Genomic DNA, 22,971 nt, shown 5'->3' with positions numbered 1-22,971 from the left:
AACAATCGGAAAAATAAATGACAAGAAAATTATAACTTTACAGTTTTTATTATTTTTTAGTTCTTCGACATATAGTAATGGTTAAATATTTCAGAATTACGGTTTAAGTTTCATCAAAATCGGACAACTATAAACTAAAGCACCCATGGGAACAATAAAAATATAAAAAAATAATTTTTATTAAAAAAAAAAAACTTTTTTATTTTGTAATTTTTTTTTTAAATTATATTTGATGTATAAATAATTTGACAGATCAGAATTACGCTTTTAATTTTATTAAAATCGGAAAACGATATCATGCAGCTGCCATAGGAACTATCAATTATTGAGCTGCAAATCGTCATAGCTTCAATGTTTTTAAACATATACGCAAGTAAATCATAATTTTAATGTTTTATGAATATTTAATTTTTGCAATAGCTGCAAGGGTATATGAACTTCGGCTTGTCGACGTTTGCTTCCTTTCTTGTTTTATTGTATTTTATTATTTTATAATACAGAGTCTATTGTAATTTTTCAGCTTTTAACTTTATTTTTTTATTTATTAATATTTTTTTTTAATTAATATTTTTGACTTTTAGTAATATGTCAATTTTAAATAATGTGTACTAAATCACAAAGGGAAAAATGATAATTGTGATATAAAATAGTAAGAAATTTATACTACGTAGTTTAATATGTAAGCTACATAGCGTTTACATGGTATGTCAATAACACTAAAGATTACGAAAAGTAAACTAGGAGTCTCGGTATAAATACACCGAGTAAGTTTAAGTTTTATAGTCGTGAGTACAGAATTGATAACTGCGAGAGTTTTATATTAATACCTTCGAACTCATATTATAAAGAAATCGTTGATACCCAATAGTTTGAAATTCATGTAACAATAGTTTAGTATCTATGGCAATTTTTTTTCTCTAAAGGCCGAAAATAATCGGGAGCCCCCACAGGTTGATGTCGCACAGAACCAACTGGCTTAAATATAAAATATGTAAATTCTCATATTAAACTAGCCCCGCAGCTCCACATCAAGGAGGACATCGATTGGAGTGCCGACGCACTTGAATAAGTACTCATCGCAGCAGCCAACATCTCCACAGCACTTGAGAACAATGTGCAGAGCAACCGATACAAAACTAATTTTTTTATTAAATAGCTTGTTTCGAAAAAAACGCGTTTGGCAAGCCAGCAGATCACCAACCTCCAAGCCATCTCTTCAGGAGGTTATTCGTAGACTTACCAGGGCTCTTAAGCATGAAGAAGAAGATACACAACGCGGGTTCATTGAAAAACTGTCCCCAACCAGTACAAAGCATCCCTTGTGGAAAGCTCACCCAAACCTAAGCGGCCCGGTCGATACAGTGACTCCTATAAGAAACTCTGCAGACAGCAAAGAACAAACACTACCGTCGCTTTCAATTCGTACTGAAACATAAACGGAGCCAATATAGTTCCGGCCAAAGTTTCTTAAGTCATCAAAGACCAATTGAAACCTAAAAAGTCTCCAGGCGGTGACTTAATTAATTTTGCAGTAAATGCCTATTGTTACTGCTCCAGTAGAGCAGTTTGGAAATTCATTATAATTTTGATACTTATTAATTTTTCTAAGAAGCTGTTATCGGCGTGAGCGATGACATTTGAGTTCAATCGATGTGCATCCACCAAGAGAGAACTATCGATAAGCAGTTTCAGCACGAGCATTGTTAGGAGAGGAATATTTTTTAAAGATATCGTAATTTGAATTTATTTTGAATATTAAATAAGCCATCTTATCGCCACAAGTGCTGTTAGAAAATTCAGGTTGATGGCAGGCTCCAACATTCTTAAAAAAATCGTACTATTCGTGTATTGAACGTCTAAGTTCCGTGCAAGGGAAAATATAATGAAAAGAAAAAATAACTGCTTCATATGTCTCAAGAAATTAAGTTCCGGTTATGCAAAGAAAATCATGAACTTGCTGCTGGTATAGTGATTCCTAGTTGGTTTCGTATATATAACAACGGTAAAGTTCCGCAGTAGCAAAGGGAAAAGGCACAATGCAAAATTCACATATACTTATCGAAACAACCGTTGGTTTCTAAACCTTGTACGTGTATGCGTAAATGTCAAATTTATTTGCGTAGATAAGAGCAATACAGTTCCGCAGAAAAGAATTTCACACAACCTTGAACACCTGATACCGTTTGGATATACATCGCTTTCGTTATAAAACTAACAATAAACTGACAACTAAGGCTGTGAGTAGGGACATAGCTTGCGAAAGCAAATACATTCCCCCAAAAGGTCAAAGAAAAGATCAAATGCGAAATCAATTACAAGAATCCGAAAATGTTTAATCGCGGTTGTAAAACAGATCGACACGGAAACGATATTAATTGGTTGCAATGTGCATCTTGCAAGACTTGGTATCATTATGCTTGTGTGAGCGAAGACAGTGATGATAACCTTTTAGGCTGGGCCTGCCCTACTTGCGCGCAAATTCCTTCCAACGACGCTATTAAAGATGTAGACACCACCAGTAGGGTACCGCAAGGATCAGCCGCACAGGGCCTACAAGTTAGGCCACCAGCTCCTGAAAAACAATTAAAAGGCTATCCGGACCCGATGCAGATCCTCGAAAAGAACTTGCAGCAAATCAACGTAGCTGAGGGCGAGATTGACAAAACAAGTTTGAATTATTCAAAGGCTCCAATAATCTTCAACACATCCCCTAAGGTTCTTATGTTACAGTTGTAAGTGGAAAAACGAGAAGCTGATCAAATATATATACAGAAAAATTATAAAATACTTTCACTGCCACCTACCAATATGGGTCCAACTAGCGCTCAGCTATCAGCACGCCAAATACTTCGGCAGACTTACCATACTATTGGACGTACAAGTAGAAAACCGCCATTTTCCACTGGGTGGCGCCACCTTTGAAAATCGGTGAGGGAATTCCGATCAGAAGCATCACATGGCAAGCTTAGGTATCGGTCAACAACTCTACATCATCTAGCTCGTCTATTCTCATTGGTGCGCGAAGATGTCGAAATTGGAACCGAATAAGCGTCATTTGCGGGAGATTTTGCTTTTCGTGTTTCATTCGAAAAAATCTGCTGCTGAAGCGTGTCGAATGATTGTAGCAACATCTAGTGAGTCGTGTATCAGTGAAAGAACGTGTCGAGAATGGTTCGTGAAATTCAAAAATGGTGATTATGACGTGGAAGACAAGGATCGGCCGGGTCCCGTGAAAAAGTTTGAAGATGCAGCTTTGGAGACTCTGTTGGACGAAGATTCTTGTCAGACACAACAAGAATCCATCACAGGAGCTCTCTATTTTGAATAATCAGTATGTAGCTATTTTTACGTAATAATGCCTCAAAATATAAAAAAAACGGCGGTTTTTTACTTGTACACATAATACATAATACTTGTAGCGCTGGCTCTAAAAAAAAGGAAGGGAAAGATACGTTTATGGATCCATCTAGGAGTGGAATTTTAGGTACTACTAGCGCCATCTAGCGCTCGGCCGTAGAAGGTTGTGGAAGGGGTGAAAAGTCGAACGGAGAGCAACAGTGGCATGTGTCAACTTTCCCTATAAATCACCATAGATCGCTCTACAGGTTACCGCCAACTTTCCGGCGTGGGGATCGGTCTTTTCCCATTTTGGCAGCAGAAGTACAAAGTATTAAAAGGTGCAACTCGGTTGAAGTAAAGTAATCGCGAGTGTAGTAATTCCAACGCAAAGGAAAAACTTAGGATTCCCGGACGTTTGTGCAGTGGTCTGGGGCGATCGAATGGGCGAGAATCCCAAGGCCCAAGAAGCGAAGGCAAGGCTAAGAAAACCGACAGTCGGCGCAGGCGTAACCAGTACATCGAGCGCACATAAAACCGAAGCGCAACCGTCGAACCCAGCGCAACCGTCGAGCCCAGCGCAACCGATTTAAAATTGGCAATTATTAGCGTTTAGCTGTGTAAAAGTTGTGTTTAGCGGGGAAATGGCCCTAACCTTATCTCTTGCGAGTGAGCTGAGGGCCGCTCGTATGTAAGCCCAATCGCACACCCACACCGAAATGCACAAAGCAAATTAAGTTAAAACTACCAATGATTTAAGTTCGACACTAAGGGGAGATGTTCGATCGAGCGCAGCTTCAGTTTCGTTTCCCCTCTAATTCGCGTATGACGTCGGCGCGCTCTGCTCTGAGCAGAGGCAGTTAAACCCGGAATTGGCAGCAAGTTTGGGCCAAATAAGGCTGTAACAATACCCAGGAAAATTGGCCGCGAAAACGTTCCAAGAGGGAAGAGTGATGACCTAACCAGGAGAAGTTAAATCGAGAAAATAAGTGATGATTTTTTTTTTTAGGTTAATTTATTAGTTAATTAAGTTTTTTGTTAATCGTTTAATATGGCAGTGGCGGGCAAAATAGTTCTTGAAAAACCCCAAATTGATTTTTTTTTTGTTCTTTTTGTTTTGTAATAAAATTCTTAACCCCTCTAGTTCATGGCATCCCGAGGAAAGCGCTTTCTTCGATGGATTGTATTAAATATCGGTGAGTAAGAAAACCCAATCTGAATTCCATATCATACAGAAATATATATAATCGGGTTCGAGAAGAAAAATAAAAATGCAAATTATAATATTTTTTAACCTCAAACGTCGATAGAGAATGACCAAAGAAAAAAAATGAGTGAAATCCATTGAACTCTAATGTAGAAAGAAAAAAACTCAATTTTGGTTCCGACTCAATCGCACGGGATAATTGTTCTGCAGTCGTAATTTTTATTCGTTTTTAAATTAATTCTTTTTATGCGGATTAAATTCCCCTTCCCATTGGCCTAAACCTTGATTTTATTAAGAAAAGGAAAGAAAGATTACGAGTTAATTTACGCATTTCCCACATTTAATATTTATAAATATATTACTTAGTTATATGTCGTATTTATATATGTCTATATGTAAATCTATTCTTATGTCTAGGTTAAGAATGTTCTTTTATAATGTTTTAAGAAGATATGAGATTGGCCGCAACTAGCGATATGCAGATGTAGAGTAGCGCTAAAGAAAAGGGGTCGCTCAGGCTATTGAGCAGGTGGATGGACCGACCAAAGGAAGTGCGGGCTCGACTGGACCTTCACAACATCTAAGGAGGCGAAAAGGGGAATTCAGCAGCATTTGGATAATTTTCTTTATTGAGCAGCAATAGTTATATGTGTGTCTCTATCTTTTCCGGTTCATTGTCGTTGCACGCGATTATTAGAGTAGCAGTGTTGATAGGCAAACGTGTACACAAGCAAGACCACCACAGCCTTAGCCGACGAGCCGCCAGCCGGACAACTATTCCGCGTGTGCTTGTGTTTCACTTTCAACATCTCGCCTGGAATGATTTGCAGTGTAGCTACCCGTTACAGACTTAGCATATTTGTGGCTGGCTTTTCGAATGTGGAGAACATGTCACGACTCCATAGATGACTCAAAGGAAAAGCGTACGACCTAGAAAGAGCCAAGCTTTTGTTGCCAACAATGGTCATAAGCACATTTTGGATCGCATGATCGACATAGCAATGAGAAAGCTCGACGCTCTCATCAACAATCCTATGCTTGCAAGGGGAAAAAAAACAATATAAATTGAATTTGCCAATGCACCCAAAAGACGGGTCCGTTGCAAACGTAAAAACTTTCAGTGATTAATTATACAAGATCGCCTAAGCAGCCAACACCGTGGTTTCAACATCGTACTCAAAACCAAATAACGTACACACTCACACCAGCTACAACATTGAACGGCTACAACACACCGAATCGAAAGAACCTCAACACGCTAACAGTTCTAAGAACACGACTTGCTTCATATGCCTAAGTACACAGCATCAAATCGCACAGTGTGAAGGCTTTCGTGATCTCCCCAATGAGTAAATGCAGCTAATTGTTCGTGACAATCGACTGTGCTTTAAGTGGATTTTAATCCATGGAAGAAGATGCTTCTCTAGTAGATCGTGTAAGATCGGAGGATGTGAATCAATGGAGCAGACTCCATAAAGATAGCACCAAGCGAAATTCCCTGAGAGCAATATTGTCGAATTGTGCCCATAAGAGTACATTGCAGCAATGTTTTTTAATGACGCTTTCGCTTTATTGGACTAGGGATATTCATGGAAGAACCATTCTTCAATCGCTTACTTACGCGCACTCTTGACCCAATATGTATGCAGTGGACCAATGAAACCACCAGAATGGCAAGGAACTCTGTGCGCTTTAATATTCGAATCTCAGGAGCAGACTTCCAAAAATCATACTGGCTAAATAACGTTCACACCTTCAAAAATTTGGGCCTGCCGAGTCAAACTGTCAACGTAAGTGAGTTAACCGCCAAATACCCGCACCTAAATGGAATACCCTTAAAGTCATATTCATATGCTGAACCAAAGCTTTTGATTGGCAAAAATAATTGGAAGCTTTCTGTTCCTCGAAAATTACGAGAAGAGAAGTGGAACGATCCCATTGCGTCGAAGTGTATACTCGTTTGGGGACTACTAGGCTCCGGCAACGCCAAGACCGTATAAATCCGTGAATGAGAGCTTTAATGTTGACTCTGCTACTCCAAGGACTCTTCGTTCCATCGAAGACGAAAAGGCCCTACAAATATTGGATAGTACTTGCACAAAAGTTGATGGCCACTATCAAGCTGGTCTCCTATGGCGTCACACCAACCCCATTTTACCAGGAAGCTATAAAAGCGCGATGAAAAGATTGGACTGTCAGAAATCAAAAATATTCCCTAAACCTGACTTGTATGATAAGATTGAGCTACAGATCAACAATTGTACGCAGTCGGGTTACGCAGTCGAGATGTCTAGCGCCGAAATGATTGTACAGCATGAGCGCGTTTGGTACCTTCCGATATTTATCACTCACAACCCAAATAAACCAGAAAAGGTTAGGCTTGTATGGGATGCAGCAGCTAAGTCTCACGGAAAGTCACTGAACGATTTTATGATCACGGGTCCTGACCTTTTGCATCCCCTCACTGAAGTTTTAATGGCGTTCGGGTTGGAAAAATAGCAGTTTGCGGTGACATTGCGGAAATGTTCCACCAAATTCGTATCCAGGAAGCAGATTCGCACGCTCTGCGATTTATATGGTTTAACAAAGAAACCAGAGCTCCAAGGATATTTGTAATGAAAGCAATGACTTTTGGCATATCCTGTGCTCCATGCATTGCTCACTACGTGCGTGATAAGAACGCGAAGAAGTATAAACTGAAGAGTCCCCGAGCATTTAAAGCTATTACTGAAGCACACTATGTCGACGACTACCTAGACAGTCTGGCCGACGAAACAGAAGCAATCAAGGTTTCTTTAAAGGTTCGGGACTTACACGCCGCAGGAGGCTTCAATATAAGGAATTGGACATCTATCTCCCCTGAAGTTCTGAAGCATTTGCTGGATGACTCGATTACTACAACCGGCGAAGGAGCTCGGAGATGCAGATAAAGTCCTTGGTATGTTTTGGGAACCAAAAACTGACATGTTTAAATATTTTTTCAAATTTACACGAATGAAAAGAAACATCCTTTCCAAAGAAGCGATGCCAACCAAACGAGAGGTCCTACAAGTGTTGATGTCCATATTTGACCCATTGGGATTCTTATCCTGCTTCACCCTAGGCCTCAAAATTAAGCTACAAAAAATTTGGAGCACAGGAATAGGATGGGACGACGTCTTATCGGTACCGCAGCTTTTATTTTGGGAAAAATAGAAGGGCTTGCTTTCCCAAGCCGCAACAGTTCAGGTCCCACGACATTACTCGCCATTACTCCATATCGCAGACTTCACCGAACTACACACCTTTGTGGATGCCAGCAGCCGTCTGCTATTTTCGAATAGGAAAGGGAGATGACGTCACTTTATCATTGGTCGCAGCAAAAAGCAAAGTGGCACCTCTTAAGCCGCATTCCATACCCCGAATGGAACTACTCGCCGCTTTGACTGGCGCGCGCTTATCTCAGAAAGTCCGTAACACACGTAACATAAAGGCCGATGAACACATCTATTGGACGGACTCAAGGACTGTTTTTTCAGGGCTGACAATGGATCCGTGAAATTTTTACGCCTTTGTCATGCAACGTGTTGGAGAAATCATGGAGACTACGAATGCCAGTCAATGGCATTGGGCTCCAACGAAGCTAAATGTAGCAGATATGGCCACGAAATTAATTTCCAAGCCCAACCCTAAAGAATGGGTAAATGAGCCACACTTTCTCCGACAGTCAAGGGCCCATTGCCCAAACAACCCGATGTATGCACCTTTCAAAATGTTAAATGTGACGAGATCCGAAGAACCGTATTGGTAATGAGAAGGACCAGCGTAAAAGCGATACCGTTAAGCGTTGAGTGTTTTTCGGATTGGAAGCGCTTGTACAGGGCAATCGCGCTTTTTCTTTTTATACGTAGGAATTATTCAAGCTAGATGCAAAGCTGAAAAAATAGCAAGACACCTTTCGATTGAGCAACTAACGTCGGCAAAAAACATTCTTTTTAGGAAAGCCCAGCAGGATGGCTTCAAAACAGAACTTGACACCCTTCAATCAAGCCAAAACATAACAAAACCAAGCGCATTAACGTATACATTGATGATGCGGGCATAATGCGTACTCAAGGGCGGGCGGATTCTATAAATCAAAACAGGGACCAGATCGTACTGCCAAATCATAATCACATCACACATCTTGTAGTAAAGGACTTTCACGAGAAAAACCACCATATGCTTCACGAGGGTACCATTAATCTGATACGAAGTATGTACTTTATGTACTCAGTTGCGAATCGTATACAAATCGGTTCGAAAATCATGTCAAATATGCAAGAATAATTCTGCAATCCCGGAACCACCACAGATGGCGTCACTCCCTCCTGCCAGAATCGCTAGTTTCGAAAGGTCATTTACATACACTGGAGTGGATTTTTTTGGGCCTATACTGTAACTGTAGGCCGACATAAGGAGAAGCGCTGGAGCGTTATTTTTACATGCCTCACTCTACGTGCCGTCCATATAGAAATAGCCTATAGCCTTGACACTAGCTCATGCGTAATGTGCCTAACTAACTTTATGTCCCGACGCGGGACACCAAAGGAAATATTTTCAGACAATGGCACAAATTTTAGAGCAACAGAGAAGATCGTCAAGGAGGAGCTAAAGAACATTGACTTCGGGAAACTTGTCATAAAATACGACCAGATCAGATGGCGCTTCAATCCACCAGCCGCTCCGCACATGGGCGGAGCCTGGGAGCGCCTAATTCGTTTCATTAAACTGGTTATAAAGTCAATTTCTCCGAACTCCAACTACAACTACGAAAGCCAAAGGAATGTTTTATTAAGTGCAGAATACGTAATTAACTTCCGCCCACTGACATTTGTATCATTAATGGCGGTATTGTTACCGCCCCAGTACAGTAATTTGAAATTTAATTATAATTTTAATACTTTTTTATTTTTATTTTATTTTTTCCACAAAACTATCGATGGAATAAACGATATGTTTGACATCAATCGTTGTGCATCCAGGAAGAGAGGCAACTATCGACAAGCAGTTGCAGCACGAGCCTCGAGAAGAGAAGAAGATTTTTTAAAGCTCTTTGTATCTTGAATATATTTTAAATATTTAATAAACCATCGTTTCAACTCAAATGCTGCTAGAAGCTTTGTGTTAATGGCCGGCTGAAAAACCCGTGTATCAGGGTTTAAAAAAAAAATACATTTTTTGTTAGTTATGATGTTACAAAATTTTGAAAATTACCACACATGCCATAAAATACCCCTGGAAGAAATTTTATATCATCGGCTGTAGCGGTCCTATCGACTTCATTTCTTTTGCATTTATTTCTGTATTTCTTATTCCACCACCACAAATTCAAGGGCGAAATTTTTTTTAAAAATTAATAAAGGCGTCTTGAAAATAAACTGAAGGTAGTATTACAAAATATTTATAAACTAAATTCTAAATAATATAAAGCCTATACTATGTAATTTCATTTCAATACCGAAGAGTCAAAACTTTCAGTTTAGAATTTATACTTATAAAATATTCAAAAATTTAATACAACTGTATGCTAAATAGTATAAAACGTAAGCCCAGTAGTATTAATTCAATACTTAATATTCTAAGGCCAATACTCTGTAGCTTCAGCCTAGTACTCAGATCGAAGAAAACCGTTTGTCGCCTATGAGAGAGAGCGTGAGGCAAATAACCGGCGGACACTTTTCGGCAGTGCCTTTTTGCACTCAGATAGACGAAAAAAATACTAGAAATGTGCAGAGCTTCGCCAGACGTCTGGGATTAATAGCCTGATTCCATTGCCGCATTAGTGGACTTTTTAAATGTGCCTGATTCCATTGGCGCATTAGCATTTAGTTAATGCTACTCCGACATGTGAGTGGCACGAACAGCTGATCTGGGCTTGTTTACTTTTGAATTTTAGCAAATCCAAAAGAAATTAATTAAAATTAATGAACATGAGTGAGTTTACTAAACTCTGTAATGCTCAGCAGGACATCCATATTGCGACCGAGACATTTGCCAACTTGAACGACAAAGAAGAGAAGCTGATTGCGTTGTTATGACGGGTTTGCAATGAAGGCCACCACAGTTTCTAAAAAAGGCAAGGATCCCCGTATATGCGGGAGTAATTTTATGCCAGAGATCCAGCAGTAAAGCATTGTGGTACTGCGAGCAGAATTTGCAGCGTGCGCTCTAGGTTTCAGTAATTTTTATACAAAATAGATTTTATATTCAAAAGACATCAAAAATTGCGCCAACCTTGCTTATAGAAAACAGCTGTTGTAGTGGTGGCACGAAGAAAATATCGTTAAACATCGGTATTTTCCAGTATTTTTTCTAAAAACTTTCGGGGCGAATGGTTTTTAATCGCATTTAAAAATCGCATTTATTTTAAATGCGGCATTTAGCCTTATGGAATTCCCTGTGTAAATAAATGCGCATTTGGCTAAATGCGTTTTAATGCGGCAATGGAATCAGGCTATAACTCTCAATGAATGTTTGTCAGGCCCTGGCGAAAAGTATAAAAAATTCATCTTTGGTGTTGTTGGATTTCAACTTGCAAGCGAAATGGAGGGAAAAACGACAAAAATACGAAAAAGCCGCGTATCTGGCACCATTTCAATACCAAATTAACTCTGCATTGTTTATATTCAACATCTTCTGTTTTGCTTTCTCAAATTAAAAGCCCATCTGATTGACAGTATGACCGAAGCACACGAACTCGGGTGAATGTGAAAACTTCGATCTCACTAGAAAGAATAAAGTTTTTTCGCTGCCGAAACTGTTCGTCGATCTGAGTATTAAGCTTTATGATCTAAACTAAACCAAATTTAGTTGGTGAAACCAGGATATTTCAACGTGTTTTGTGCTTTATTTCGATATCGTGTTCGCAGGCACACTGCATTTAAGCAGGCAAACTCCGTCAAGCCGAAGTTCATATACCCTTGCAGCTTATTCGAAAATTAAATATTCTTGAAAACATTAAAATTTTGATTTACTTGCCTATATGTTTAAAAGCATTGAAGCTATGATGATAGTTCGATAGTTCTGATAACAGCTATACGATATCGTTTTTCGATTTTAGTAGAACTAAAAGCGTAATTCTGAACTGTGTAATTATAAATAAATCAACAATAATTTAAAAAAATTACAAAATAGAAAAGTTACATTTAAAAAAAATTTTTTTTAATATTTTTATTGTTTCTATGGGAACTATATGATAAAATATAGTCCGATTTTGATGAAATTTAAATCGTAGTTCTAAATATTTAATTATTTCAATATGTCGAAGAACTAAAAAAAATACTAAAAACAATAAAGCTATAATATTTTTTATTTATTTTTCCGATTGTTTCTATGGGAACTATATGCTATAGTGGTCCGATCCGGCTTGTTCCGACTTATGTACTACCTTCAATTGAAAGACAACTTTTGGGAAAGTTTCCTGCAGAAAGCTTTAAAGCTGAGAGACTAGATTGCGTAGAAACGGACGCACAGACTGACAGACGGACAGAAGAACGGACGGACAGACGGACATGGCTGGATCGACTCTCCCAGTGATGCTGATCAAGAACATATATACTTTATAGGGTCGATATAAAAAGGCAATACGATTTCGTCCTTAAGGGCAATTTTGTGTAGTGAATAATATATTAGTAAGTTTTCTCGCGAAGCATATTGTGCATACAGAAACGTGTGTATTATTGTAAAGTTATTTAGGCACGCGCAGATGGAAATATGTATGCAACTATCGCGGAGCACGTAAAAACATACAGATATATGTATGTATGTATCTACAAAAGCACAAAAGACTTGTTGGTTTATTTATGTAGGTTCCCAGAAAAAAAGTTACTAATATATACATTGCAAAAATGTATATACAACAAAAGGTAAGTGCAATGTTAAAATGTAAATTTTAACTAACAAAATATATTTTTTTAAGATATTAAGGTTTTTATTTATTTTTTGTTTCAGCTTTTATAATTTTTATTAAATAAGTTAATTTTTTAATTTAATTTTATTATTTTACCCTTATAATATTAATTATTATATTTCAGACTTTAACTTTAATTTATTGCTTTCTCTTTTATAATTTTAGGCTTTTAGTAATATAAGTTTACTATTTTTTATTTTCAATTAAAAAAGTATAATAACACTAAATAAAAAGTAAACCAAATACATTTATAGTGCATTTAACTGGTAGAAATTTGTATACCACAAAACAAAATTATATAATATGATTTATTAGTATAAAAAGTAAACTAGGAGTCCCGGTATAAATACACCGATTGAGTTTAAATTGTATGCTCGTGAGTTTAGAATTGATATCCTCGAAAGTTTTATTTTAGTACTTTCGAAATTATTAAATTAATATTAATTTTTCCCAGTAATTTAAAATTCATGTAACAATAGCTTCGTTTCTATGACAATTTTTTTAGGGTGTATATGTATGTACATATGTATCTACAAATGCACAATGCCTTTTTTTTAACTTTTTTCTTTAACTTAAGTGAAGTATGCATGCGCACACATTATCGGAATAATAAAAAACACTAAAATGTGGCCACGCGTTTTGAGATCGAGCTATCCTGGATTCACAGCAGGGACAAAAACCAATACCTCATTTGGTATAGTTTAGAATCTAAACTAATACGGGTATGACATTACATTGTTCGCCTCATTCATTGACGGGTTCATTGAAGCTCAGAGACAGAGACAACTGTAGTATCAGCAGTATTCAGCTTGAGATTTTTTGGGAATAAGTTCACGGTCACTCTACCTTTTTAATGTTAATTCAAACTTTGTTGTTTTGCTTTTTATATTATATATACATTAACGTTAAACGGTTTTTAGTTGTTAACTTTAAACAGTAAAAAAATGTTTGTATACATTTAAGCCTCGTTTTTTTCCATCCGTTTTGTCGTCAACTCCAATGAATAAGCAAATAAATACAATTTTAACCATTGATGTTCCGGCCCTGGTAGTATTTTATCGAATGTTATTTTTTTTACCCAATTCTGTCTCGTATTTTTACTATCGTGTATCGTGTTCTGTCAATTTTATTCATTCATTTTGTTGTTTAATATCTCTCTCGCTACCCAAACGTGCCGTTAGCTCAGAGATTTTGTGGCATCGTTCCACCAAATTTATAATGGGTTATTATAAGAATAAGATAGATATAGCGTCGCTCCCTAAGATCGGTCTGGATTGTGTCGATAATGTGTATCGCCTTGTTCAAACATGAACACGCAGATATACAAATGTATATTTAGGTAGCGGAATTGTAGCCGCACCAAAGGTATCACATGTGTGCATACCTAAAACAACTAGATAAAAAGGTTGTAAAATAATCTCCTGCGAGTGGTCACCACATGTTCAGTGACAAGTGCGATCGGAGTAATTGCTATCTCCTCTATCGCCCTTAGCATGTCTCCCGGAATCGGGGATATACCGATTCTTATGTCTAAAGATAGTTGTAAGTCTCATGTTAGCTATTTAAGTCGAAGATATTCTAAAATAAAAACAGTTTGAAATATCAACTCAACAAAGGAAGACGTGTTTTATTGGACGCTCTTTCACGCCTAGTAGGTAGACCTAGGTTCTGCCTCTTCGCCCAGTTACCTTTATCGCAGACTCCACGCAAGGACTCCCTGAGCTCGATTTTACCACGACCTAGCACCCGTTGGATCTCAGCGTTTTAATCTCAGCCTTGTAGACTTGCAGTCGTTTGGCGTCTCGACTTTGCGATATTGATCCTGGCACTCGGCACTTGATTAACTTGCTCCTGGTCTCGCGTACACGCACTCGCTTTGTTTCTGGCACAAGTACTTCGGGGTGAGCTGCGCTCATTCCTCTTCTCCAGCTCGCGTGATCGATTCCAAGGTCTACTGCCGCACCGATTGTTCACGGTGCGTCCTTTTTGTGCAGGTCCGAAGTCCGCCAATTCACCGTTCGTCCTTGTTACCCTTGCCGTGTGAGGGCCCAATGTCCGTTAGTTCACGGTGTATCTGCTTTGCCCGGATCCAAGGCATTCTTGTCTCCTTCGCTGTTGATATGCAGCTCTCCTGCATCGGGATTTGTGGGGAGTTCTAAGACTCCTCACACGGTATAGAAATGAAATTACAAAGTATAGGCCTTATAGAGCTGCCCAAGCCCATTGCAATTTTCCTCTTTAGTTGTTGGAATGATCATTGATTATGTATGTAGGAGATAGATGGTCAGCGAGTCGCAAAGATATTGCCACCATGTTCGTCTGATCACTATGAAGTGCTTCTGCTAACTGCCTTCCTCTCCTTCGCTCGATATTCTCTTCCCATCATTGCGCCACGCTTAGCAGGGAACTCGCCCTTCTTCTCTACCACGCTCTTATTCAAAAGCTTCTTTCTCTTCGTAATTTCCTGTAATAATTCAATTTTATATTTTAAATTAATCTCCGACATATACATGTGCAACAATTGCACAGGACTCCCAGTTCGCCGCGCTAACCCGAAGGCATTCCGTTCTTGGACATTTAATATATGTACATACATTTAATTTGGAAAGGCATTTAATTAAATACTTAATTTTTTCCCCCCATTGAAAATGTATGTATTTCCTTAAGGAGACGGTCACACTAGACCGTCCTTCTTCCGGTTCCTGGGTCCTGAGACTAACGACACATTAAAAGTCACACACACACAATTATTTATAATCTGCCTAACCAGGCTTATTACAAGGTGTCAGAAGTGAAAATATCAATCGCAGATTAACAAGAAACAAAATGGAGCGAGTATTCCAGAAATGACTGCTCAATGCTGGCATATGAGTGGCCAATGTAAAAGAGGTCGTTCATTATGTACTTGATGGCGTCAGGCAAAGACTCAGGACCAGAGGCCAAGAAGATTACCACATTCCTATGGTTGGCTGGATCAAAAGTCACTGAAATATATTGTTTGCACATTGTTTCCCACCGATGTAACCCCACGTGGCATGGTGGGCACCATGAAAAAACCTTCCGACCCAGGAGGACGTACTACAGGCATTTTATGACTATAGAATCCTGTTTCAAAACAACACAATGGAATCCTACAAGTTCAACAACATCGTTCAAACTGAGGGACAGCCTTTCATAGAGTTTTAGACGCAACTTCTTAAGCAGGTACAGTTATGTGACTAGAAATGTGACTGTGGCCAAACATACGAAGAGCGTATGCTGTTAGATCGCTTCATAATTGGCATACACGACAAAAGGCCGCAGCTTAAACTCCTTGAATCAAAAAACAAGAAACTCGAGGAGATCATCACTGAGTGCAAAGCCTTTGAAGCAGCCGTCAAAAACAATGAATTTCTATGAAATCCTCAACATGAAAAATCCGTTGAGGCAGTTGTCCGTTTCTGCTATAATTGCGGAGCAATTTTCAACCCGAACCATTTGTCCGAGTGCCGTGCGAAGGGTATGGCATGCTACTATTGCGAAAAAATTGGACATTTTTTCAAGTACTGCAAGCAGCAGAAGAGACGAATGGATAACAACAACTACAACATCAGCAATGGACGGGTGGATAACAACAACAGCTCAGCAACAAACGAATGGATAGCAACAACTACAAAAACATGCAGATTGATGTGGACCGCAGGAAAACAATCGAAACATTTGTTAATTCGACAGAATCTGGTAAAAGCAGGGAAAAGCAATTTAAATCAGATGTTTACATTAATGAAATTAATCTTAGAATATCAGTTGTTTACATTAATGAAATTAATCATAGAAAAAGCGAGTGCGGGCGAAACAGAGTAAGATGGACGAAAACATTCAATATAAATGAAGAATATAACGTTTAAAGTGGACACCGGCGCTGATGCTAACTGCATCCCAATTCATTTAGTTGAAGAATTAAAACTTGAAGTTTATGTTAAGGGTAACAATTTTGGAAAACTTTAAGAAAACGGTTGTGATCTGAATTCAGAAACAGTAAAATGTATGGAATTCTTAGTTGTTAATGCGAAATGTGAACCACTATTAGGTCTTAAGACCTCTGTACAATTAAGTCTCATTAAAATTTTAAATATTAATTCAATATGTAGAATACCACAAACCAGGGAGGAATTTGTGGAAAAATGTAATAAGTTATTTTAGGGACTTGGCAAGCTGCCAAAGAAACAGTTTATAATTGGATCTGTCCCATGGATTCTGACAAATGGAACTGGATGAAGCTAGTTCAGATCGAACAACTTTCATGACTCCATTTGGGAGATTCAAATTTAATCGGGTTCAACGGAATATGGTTAAAATTTTTGGAGACATACTAAATGTAATAGTTTACTTTGATGACATAGGAATATTGGGAAAAAATTTTGAAAAGCATGTTGAAACGTTATTAAAAGTACTTCGCCGGGCTCAATAAAACGGAATACGTTTTAACCCGGACAGAGTTCAATATAGGAAAAAACAAGTTGAATTTATGGGTCCATACTACGCACTCTTGGATTTTTTAAGTATTTAGCTAAATTTATCCAACACTTATCTGATAGAACTGCAAATCTGAGAAATCTGACTAGTAATGATACTTCGTTTGATTGGACTGCACAACATCAGAACGAACTCAATGACTTGCTTAAAACAATAACAAGTGGTCCAATTTTAGCCGTTTATGACAGCGCTAAGCCTGTTGTTATTCAAACCTATGCCTCAAAAAAGGTCTCGGCTGTGTTATTCTACAAAACGGACATCCAATCAGTTTTGCGTCACGTACGTAAGAGTGAACAAAAATAGGCTCAAATTGAAAAAGAGCTTCTAGAAATCGTTGTTGCGTGTAAAAGGTTTACTATTATGTATATGGTAGAGAATTTTTAGTAGAAAGTTATTACAAGCCTCTGGAAGTCTTATTAGGCCGTGACATTGACTCAGTAACAATGCGTTTATAGCATTTGCTGTTATATCTTTTAAAATACCCAAAAATGTCCGTAAAATATAAACCTGGAAGAGACATGTTAGTAGCAGACTGTTTATTCCGAGCTCAACTACCGGATGAATCAGACATCCCAGAACTGGCCAATGTTATTTATTAATTCATTGTTAAGCCATGCAGCCTGTTTCTCGGAAGAAAATATGAATGCCATCTTGGGGTTTTGAAGAACGATGAAAACTATTGGAAAACAGCTGAATTTGAAATGGGTGGCCATCATTCCATAAATTAAACCAATTTTGTCAAAATTTCTATAAATTCAAATCAAAATTACACTTCGCAAACGGTCTTCTATTCGCGTTGGTAGGCTCGTAGTCCCGTCCAGGTTACAGAAATCAATATCTAACCAAGTTTTTGAGTCCCATTTAGGTGTTGAGAAAAAATTAGCTCGAGCACGAAAACTTTACTACTGAGCGTACAAATTAAGGAATTGTTCCACTTTTGCCAAGAATGTGAAAAGTTCAGAAGAAACAATCAAAAAGAAATGAAGATGAAGATGAAATATAATGAAAATGCTAGTGAATGGGAATAAGGAATCATAAATCAAATGAAACTGTTAATTTAACAGAAAAAGAAACGGAAGAAACTGAAAAAAGCAACGAATAGACTATAGATATAAGCGAGGAACCAGTAGTCGAAAAAACTGAAAATTTTGATATAAACCAACTGACAAAGCATGTACAGAAGAAAACATGGATCCTTTGAGTGATAGCTATTTTGTAAATTTAAGTAATGGACTGTGAAACCCCTGGAAGTTTCAGTTCAGAAGAAGAGTATCACGAAGTATCACGATCAGGGAGAACTATTAGACCCACCAAAAGATATGGTTGAAATCAAAGTCGATTAACTTGATTAATTTACTTACAATAAAGAAAGCGTTTCATAATTGTGAGAATATAGTATTCTCCTAATTAGTTATTAAGTGTCAATACTGATACTATTGAATGCATGTATTTTCTTAAGGAGACTGTCACACTAGACCGCCCTCCGTCCGGTTCCTGGGTCCTGAGAATAAAGACACATTAAAAGGCACTTCGTGCACAATCATTTATAATCTGCCAAGCCAGGCTTATTACAAATGTTACAATAATTTTTTTCAGTGAAATTAAAATTATATCGACGAAAAGCATTTTGACGAGAAAACTACACAGTGGCGCAATTCGGCTTCGTCCGATTTTGGTAACTGATACAAGATGCATCGATGAAGTTACATTCGTAATCGATTGTTTCTCCAGCTTTTAGAACATAGGATTGTAGTAAAGCATAGTTTTCGTTTCTCACTCTCCCTTTCCATCAATTCCTCGGGAATTGTTCGTGTCTTGTAATTTCTCCCAGTTGCACATTTTCTATGATTCGTTACCCAAATACCAGGTTTTAAAGAATTTCCATTACTACCCTTGTAAGCCTTGCACATTGAGAAAGTGGGGAGACTAAAGATTTCACACAGGAAAAATGAAAAAAGGAATAATATGAGTAGTTGTACTCGAAATCTGAGATTTAAATCAAAAGCAAAGGTAGTTAATTTAACTGTGAGTGCGTTTGAATGAGTTCATATGAGAGATTATGTAAATATAGTTTATTACACTTCTACCATAAAGGAAACTAAATAAATGATACAAACACTAGGAGAGGGCTGCCCGGTTCTTACGACAATTTTGGCAAATGAATTTAAGTATGCAAGGGACGTGCCAGGACTATAGTTTAGCTTTTCAATGTCAATTGAAGACTTACCAACAACTTTAACAAATCCATATTGGGTCTTGGCTGTAACCGTATTGATCTGGCACATGTAGCGACCCCTATCCTCCTCCTGAACATTGTTTATATGCAGAAACCACGTGCGGTGCTTGTCGTGCTTGTCATGGGTTACACTTATTCTCGGATTACGTGTTATTACATGGTTGTGTACGGTGAGAATCGCCGACTGCTCAAAGTGCATCCACGCGACCTGGAAAATAAAAAATTTTAATATTTCACGCTTTTTAGATAATCAAGGTCTTGATAGATGCTAGCCAACAGCCGATCGTTGCATCTTCACAGGGCACACACAAGCTATTACCGTTCAGAATGTTTTTGTAAAGATAATCGCGAAACTCGTGCTAAACGTTTCCCTTTCCAGCTTATGCATCACGAGAAGTTATATTCTTTAGGTGCACAAATAATGATGGAAAACAACAAATCTTAGCACCCAACGCTTTGGCTAAGACATGCCAGGGCCGGGCAACAAAATTGAGAATATATTGTGTCGATATCATTTCCATGATTAATCCTTGAGGAGTGTCAGGGTATCTATAGGTAATGGCGCGCAGTGCTCACTCGTGAGCTCCAAGAGGGGGACCCATTCGGAGCTAAAATAATACTAATAGTTCCACTATCCACAACCCCGAAAGGTCGCCTCGGCAGCCAAGAAGGATTGTATGGATTCAACGTTTGAAAAGAAAACGTGCATCCGGATAGAGGTGAGTCGGTAACAAAGCTTTTAACATTGTTGTGGACTTGGGCATATTAGAAGTCACGCTTCAAAATGCTAGTTTAAGGAGGGAGAAAAGAAACGAAGAACTTATGATGTCTAGTGTATCAGGCAACCGCTAAGATAGACGCTTTGAAAATCAATAAAAATGTAAGAGAAGTCACAACCGAAAACTTCTTTTACTTACTCTTTTAGTTTTTATCAACAGAAATCCGAAGGACGTACTCTTTTTATACCCTTGCGTTTTACAGTTTTCACTCTGAAGTAGATTCGTTGGTGGATTTTCCTTTAAGATAATCAAAGTTCCCTTGCTTGATAGAAAATATCACAAGAAAATTACTATTTAGGGGGAAATAAAACATTTGACTACCGCTACTGCTTCTTACAAAAGCCTATGATTTGCCTAAGTTTTCCAACATTTGAACCGCTGCTGTTCCTAATCCTTGTGCATTATTGGTGCACACATTTAAAGACTAAAATCAGTAAGCAACTAACAAATTCTAATAATTTTAGAGGCAGTAATGGAAACTGACCAAGAAAAGTCTAAAATCAGTAAAAAAAATTAACAAATTCTAATAATTTTAGAGGCAGAGATGGAAACTGACCAAGAAAAGTGTTGAACAAATCGTGTGGAAATCAGCTGTGTTGTCCGAAATAATTCAAAGATTGTTGATTTGATTTTAACAATGTTTTTGCCAAAAGTTGCAAATAACGAGTAGAAATTTGAATGGTTATATTTTTCAGTTGCCAGATCTGTCACATTCCACAAACCCCCGGGCAATGTCCACGTTCTCCTCCATAAAATTCATAAGTATGACGTCTTGTTTGTTGTACTTATGTTTCCTCCTTATAAAATTAATTTTAAATAGGGAAAATATTCGTTTTTCTTACTTACATTTTGTATTTTAAATTTTGTGCGTGAATCAGTTGCTTGGCACCAGTGTTGCAAACTTTTCGGAAGTAGTGTTCGGGACCAAAGTTGCCAAAGACGATGAAAAAGGTCCCAACACAAAACGCTTTGCACAATACGTATATTAAATTAAGGGGTAATAACAACGAAAACACTTTTAAACTAAACTTAATTTACACTTCTAACCATATAAAAACAAACCGAAATGCGCTGCTAAAATTAAGTCCCAAGAAAATAATTATTTTTTTTCGTACAATGACAACCCTTTCTTTGTTTTAAACAAATTCGTTCGGAAACTAGAACATGGGCGGCTGATTTGCAAAACTCCAGTAGGAAAGCACTGAAGCTATTCTGAGGTGCCACCACAAAACCATTTTTAAAAAGTCAATTATATTACTATTTTCCGAATCTGTTATGCAACAATGTTCTTTAAACATCAAGGAATAGGTTAACATTTCATTTGCACTTTAATTTATCGCAAAGTATTTTAAAAGAATAAATTCCTGTTCTTGCAGAGGAAACTTAGATTCCGTGCAAATCTTTCGGAAGTGAAAATTGGAACAGGTCTGGGAAATTCGAATCCGTGTGAATCTTTCAGAAGTAAAAACTGGAACATGGCTGATAGTTTCAGCCAGAAGTTCGTAACGCAGTGTTCCTTACAATCCCGACCCTGGCACATAAGTCGGACCGAGCCAACGGACGACTATAGCATAAAGCTCCCATACGAACAAACAGAAAAAAATGAAAAAATTAAAAATTTTGCTGTTTTTCAATTTTTTTTTTAGTTCTTCGAGATAAAGTCATGAATTATTATTTCAGAACTACGGTTTAAGTTTGGCTTTAGTCGGACGACTTATATAATATAGCTCTCAAGGGAACAATCGGAATATTACAAAAAATAAATTTTAATAATATGCTGACTTTTTTATTTTTGACTTTTTTTTTGTATTTCTTTTGCATATAGTAACGGCTTAACAGTTCAGAATTACAAAAGCAAACTTCAACAAGCCGAAGTTAATACACCCTTGCAGCTATTGCAAAAATTAAATATTCTTTAAAACAATTATATTTATATAGTATGATTATATTTTTAAAAACAGTAAAGCTCCGATGATTTTCCGGTGAGTTTTTCGATCGTTTCTATGGCAGATATTGAAATCGTTGTCCGATTTTACTAATAATTAAAAATCGTAATTATGAATGAATAAATCATATCTATATGCCGAAGTATATAAAAAAAAACATTGTTTCTATGGGAGCTACATGGTGGTCCACAAAAAAGGTACGTTTTGAAATGGATATGGCTTATTTGTAAGATATTTGAACGGTCCGCGCAAAAGTTGGTTGTGTGGCACGTAGCGCCGTCCTGGAACCATTTGTTGTCAATGTCTTAGGCTTCCATTTAGGAGGCATTTCCAACATGACACAATTGTAAATACCGTTGACGGTTCGGCGATTTCAAATTCTTCCATTTTCGAGGAAAAACGTGTCAATAATACCGTTTGACCACGGTTGTTGACGCATTGGCCTTTCCAAAACGAAGGCTGGTTTTTGGAGCCCCAATTGTGGAATTTTTGGATAAATATATTCATCTGACACCCAACACTCTTCGGCTCATTGCGCGAACTGAAAATGCATGAAATCGTCTTCCACAAATAAAACGAAATGTTGGGGCTATTCAATAAAAACGAGAGAGCACGCTATAGACTATAAGATACCCGTTACTCAGCCAACAAACTTAAAACTAAGTATTCCCTCTACGAAACAATTGTGGCGGGCCAAGTTAAAATACCATCAAGAGGAAAAGCTGAAAACTTAGAACTTAGCTACGATATTTATTTTATCTCTGATCAATAGTACCAAGAAATCTTCGAGAGCGACGAGAACATGCCCGACGAGCAACAACAACTGCAAGCCAGGATTCGAGAGCTCCACGCTCAGGTGGAGGCTTTGCAAGGCTTTCTACTGCAGGACAAGCGGCGAACACTGGACCAATGGCACGGGCAACAGTTCGCCTACAATAACGACGAAAAATTTGATCATATCACCGTTAACTTGTATCCGGAGGTCGTTTTAGGCGTTGTGGATTTAGTCACGCGTTTCCAGT

At 37.8% G+C, this 22,971-nt stretch overlaps 1 protein-coding gene across 1 annotated transcript in view; it reads right to left on the bottom strand.

The window, feature by feature from the left end:
* LOC108150075 (neurotrimin) overlaps positions 1-22,971 on the bottom strand; it is a 137,171-nt gene that overhangs the window by 50,714 nt on the left and 63,486 nt on the right. Inside the window, exon 3 of the mRNA XM_041708755.1 lies at positions 19,216-19,432. Coding sequence (XP_041564689.1) covers positions 19,216-19,432 — 217 coding nt within the window. The remainder of the gene's footprint in view (positions 1-19,215; positions 19,433-22,971) is intronic.

The sequence above is a fragment of the Drosophila elegans genome, unplaced genomic scaffold (genome assembly GCF_018152505.1).
Source record: "Drosophila elegans isolate 14027-0461.03 unplaced genomic scaffold, ASM1815250v1 contig_397, whole genome shotgun sequence".
Lineage (NCBI taxonomy): Eukaryota > Metazoa > Arthropoda > Insecta > Diptera > Drosophilidae > Drosophila > Drosophila elegans.
This window is presented reverse-complemented; position numbering and strand designations above follow the sequence as displayed.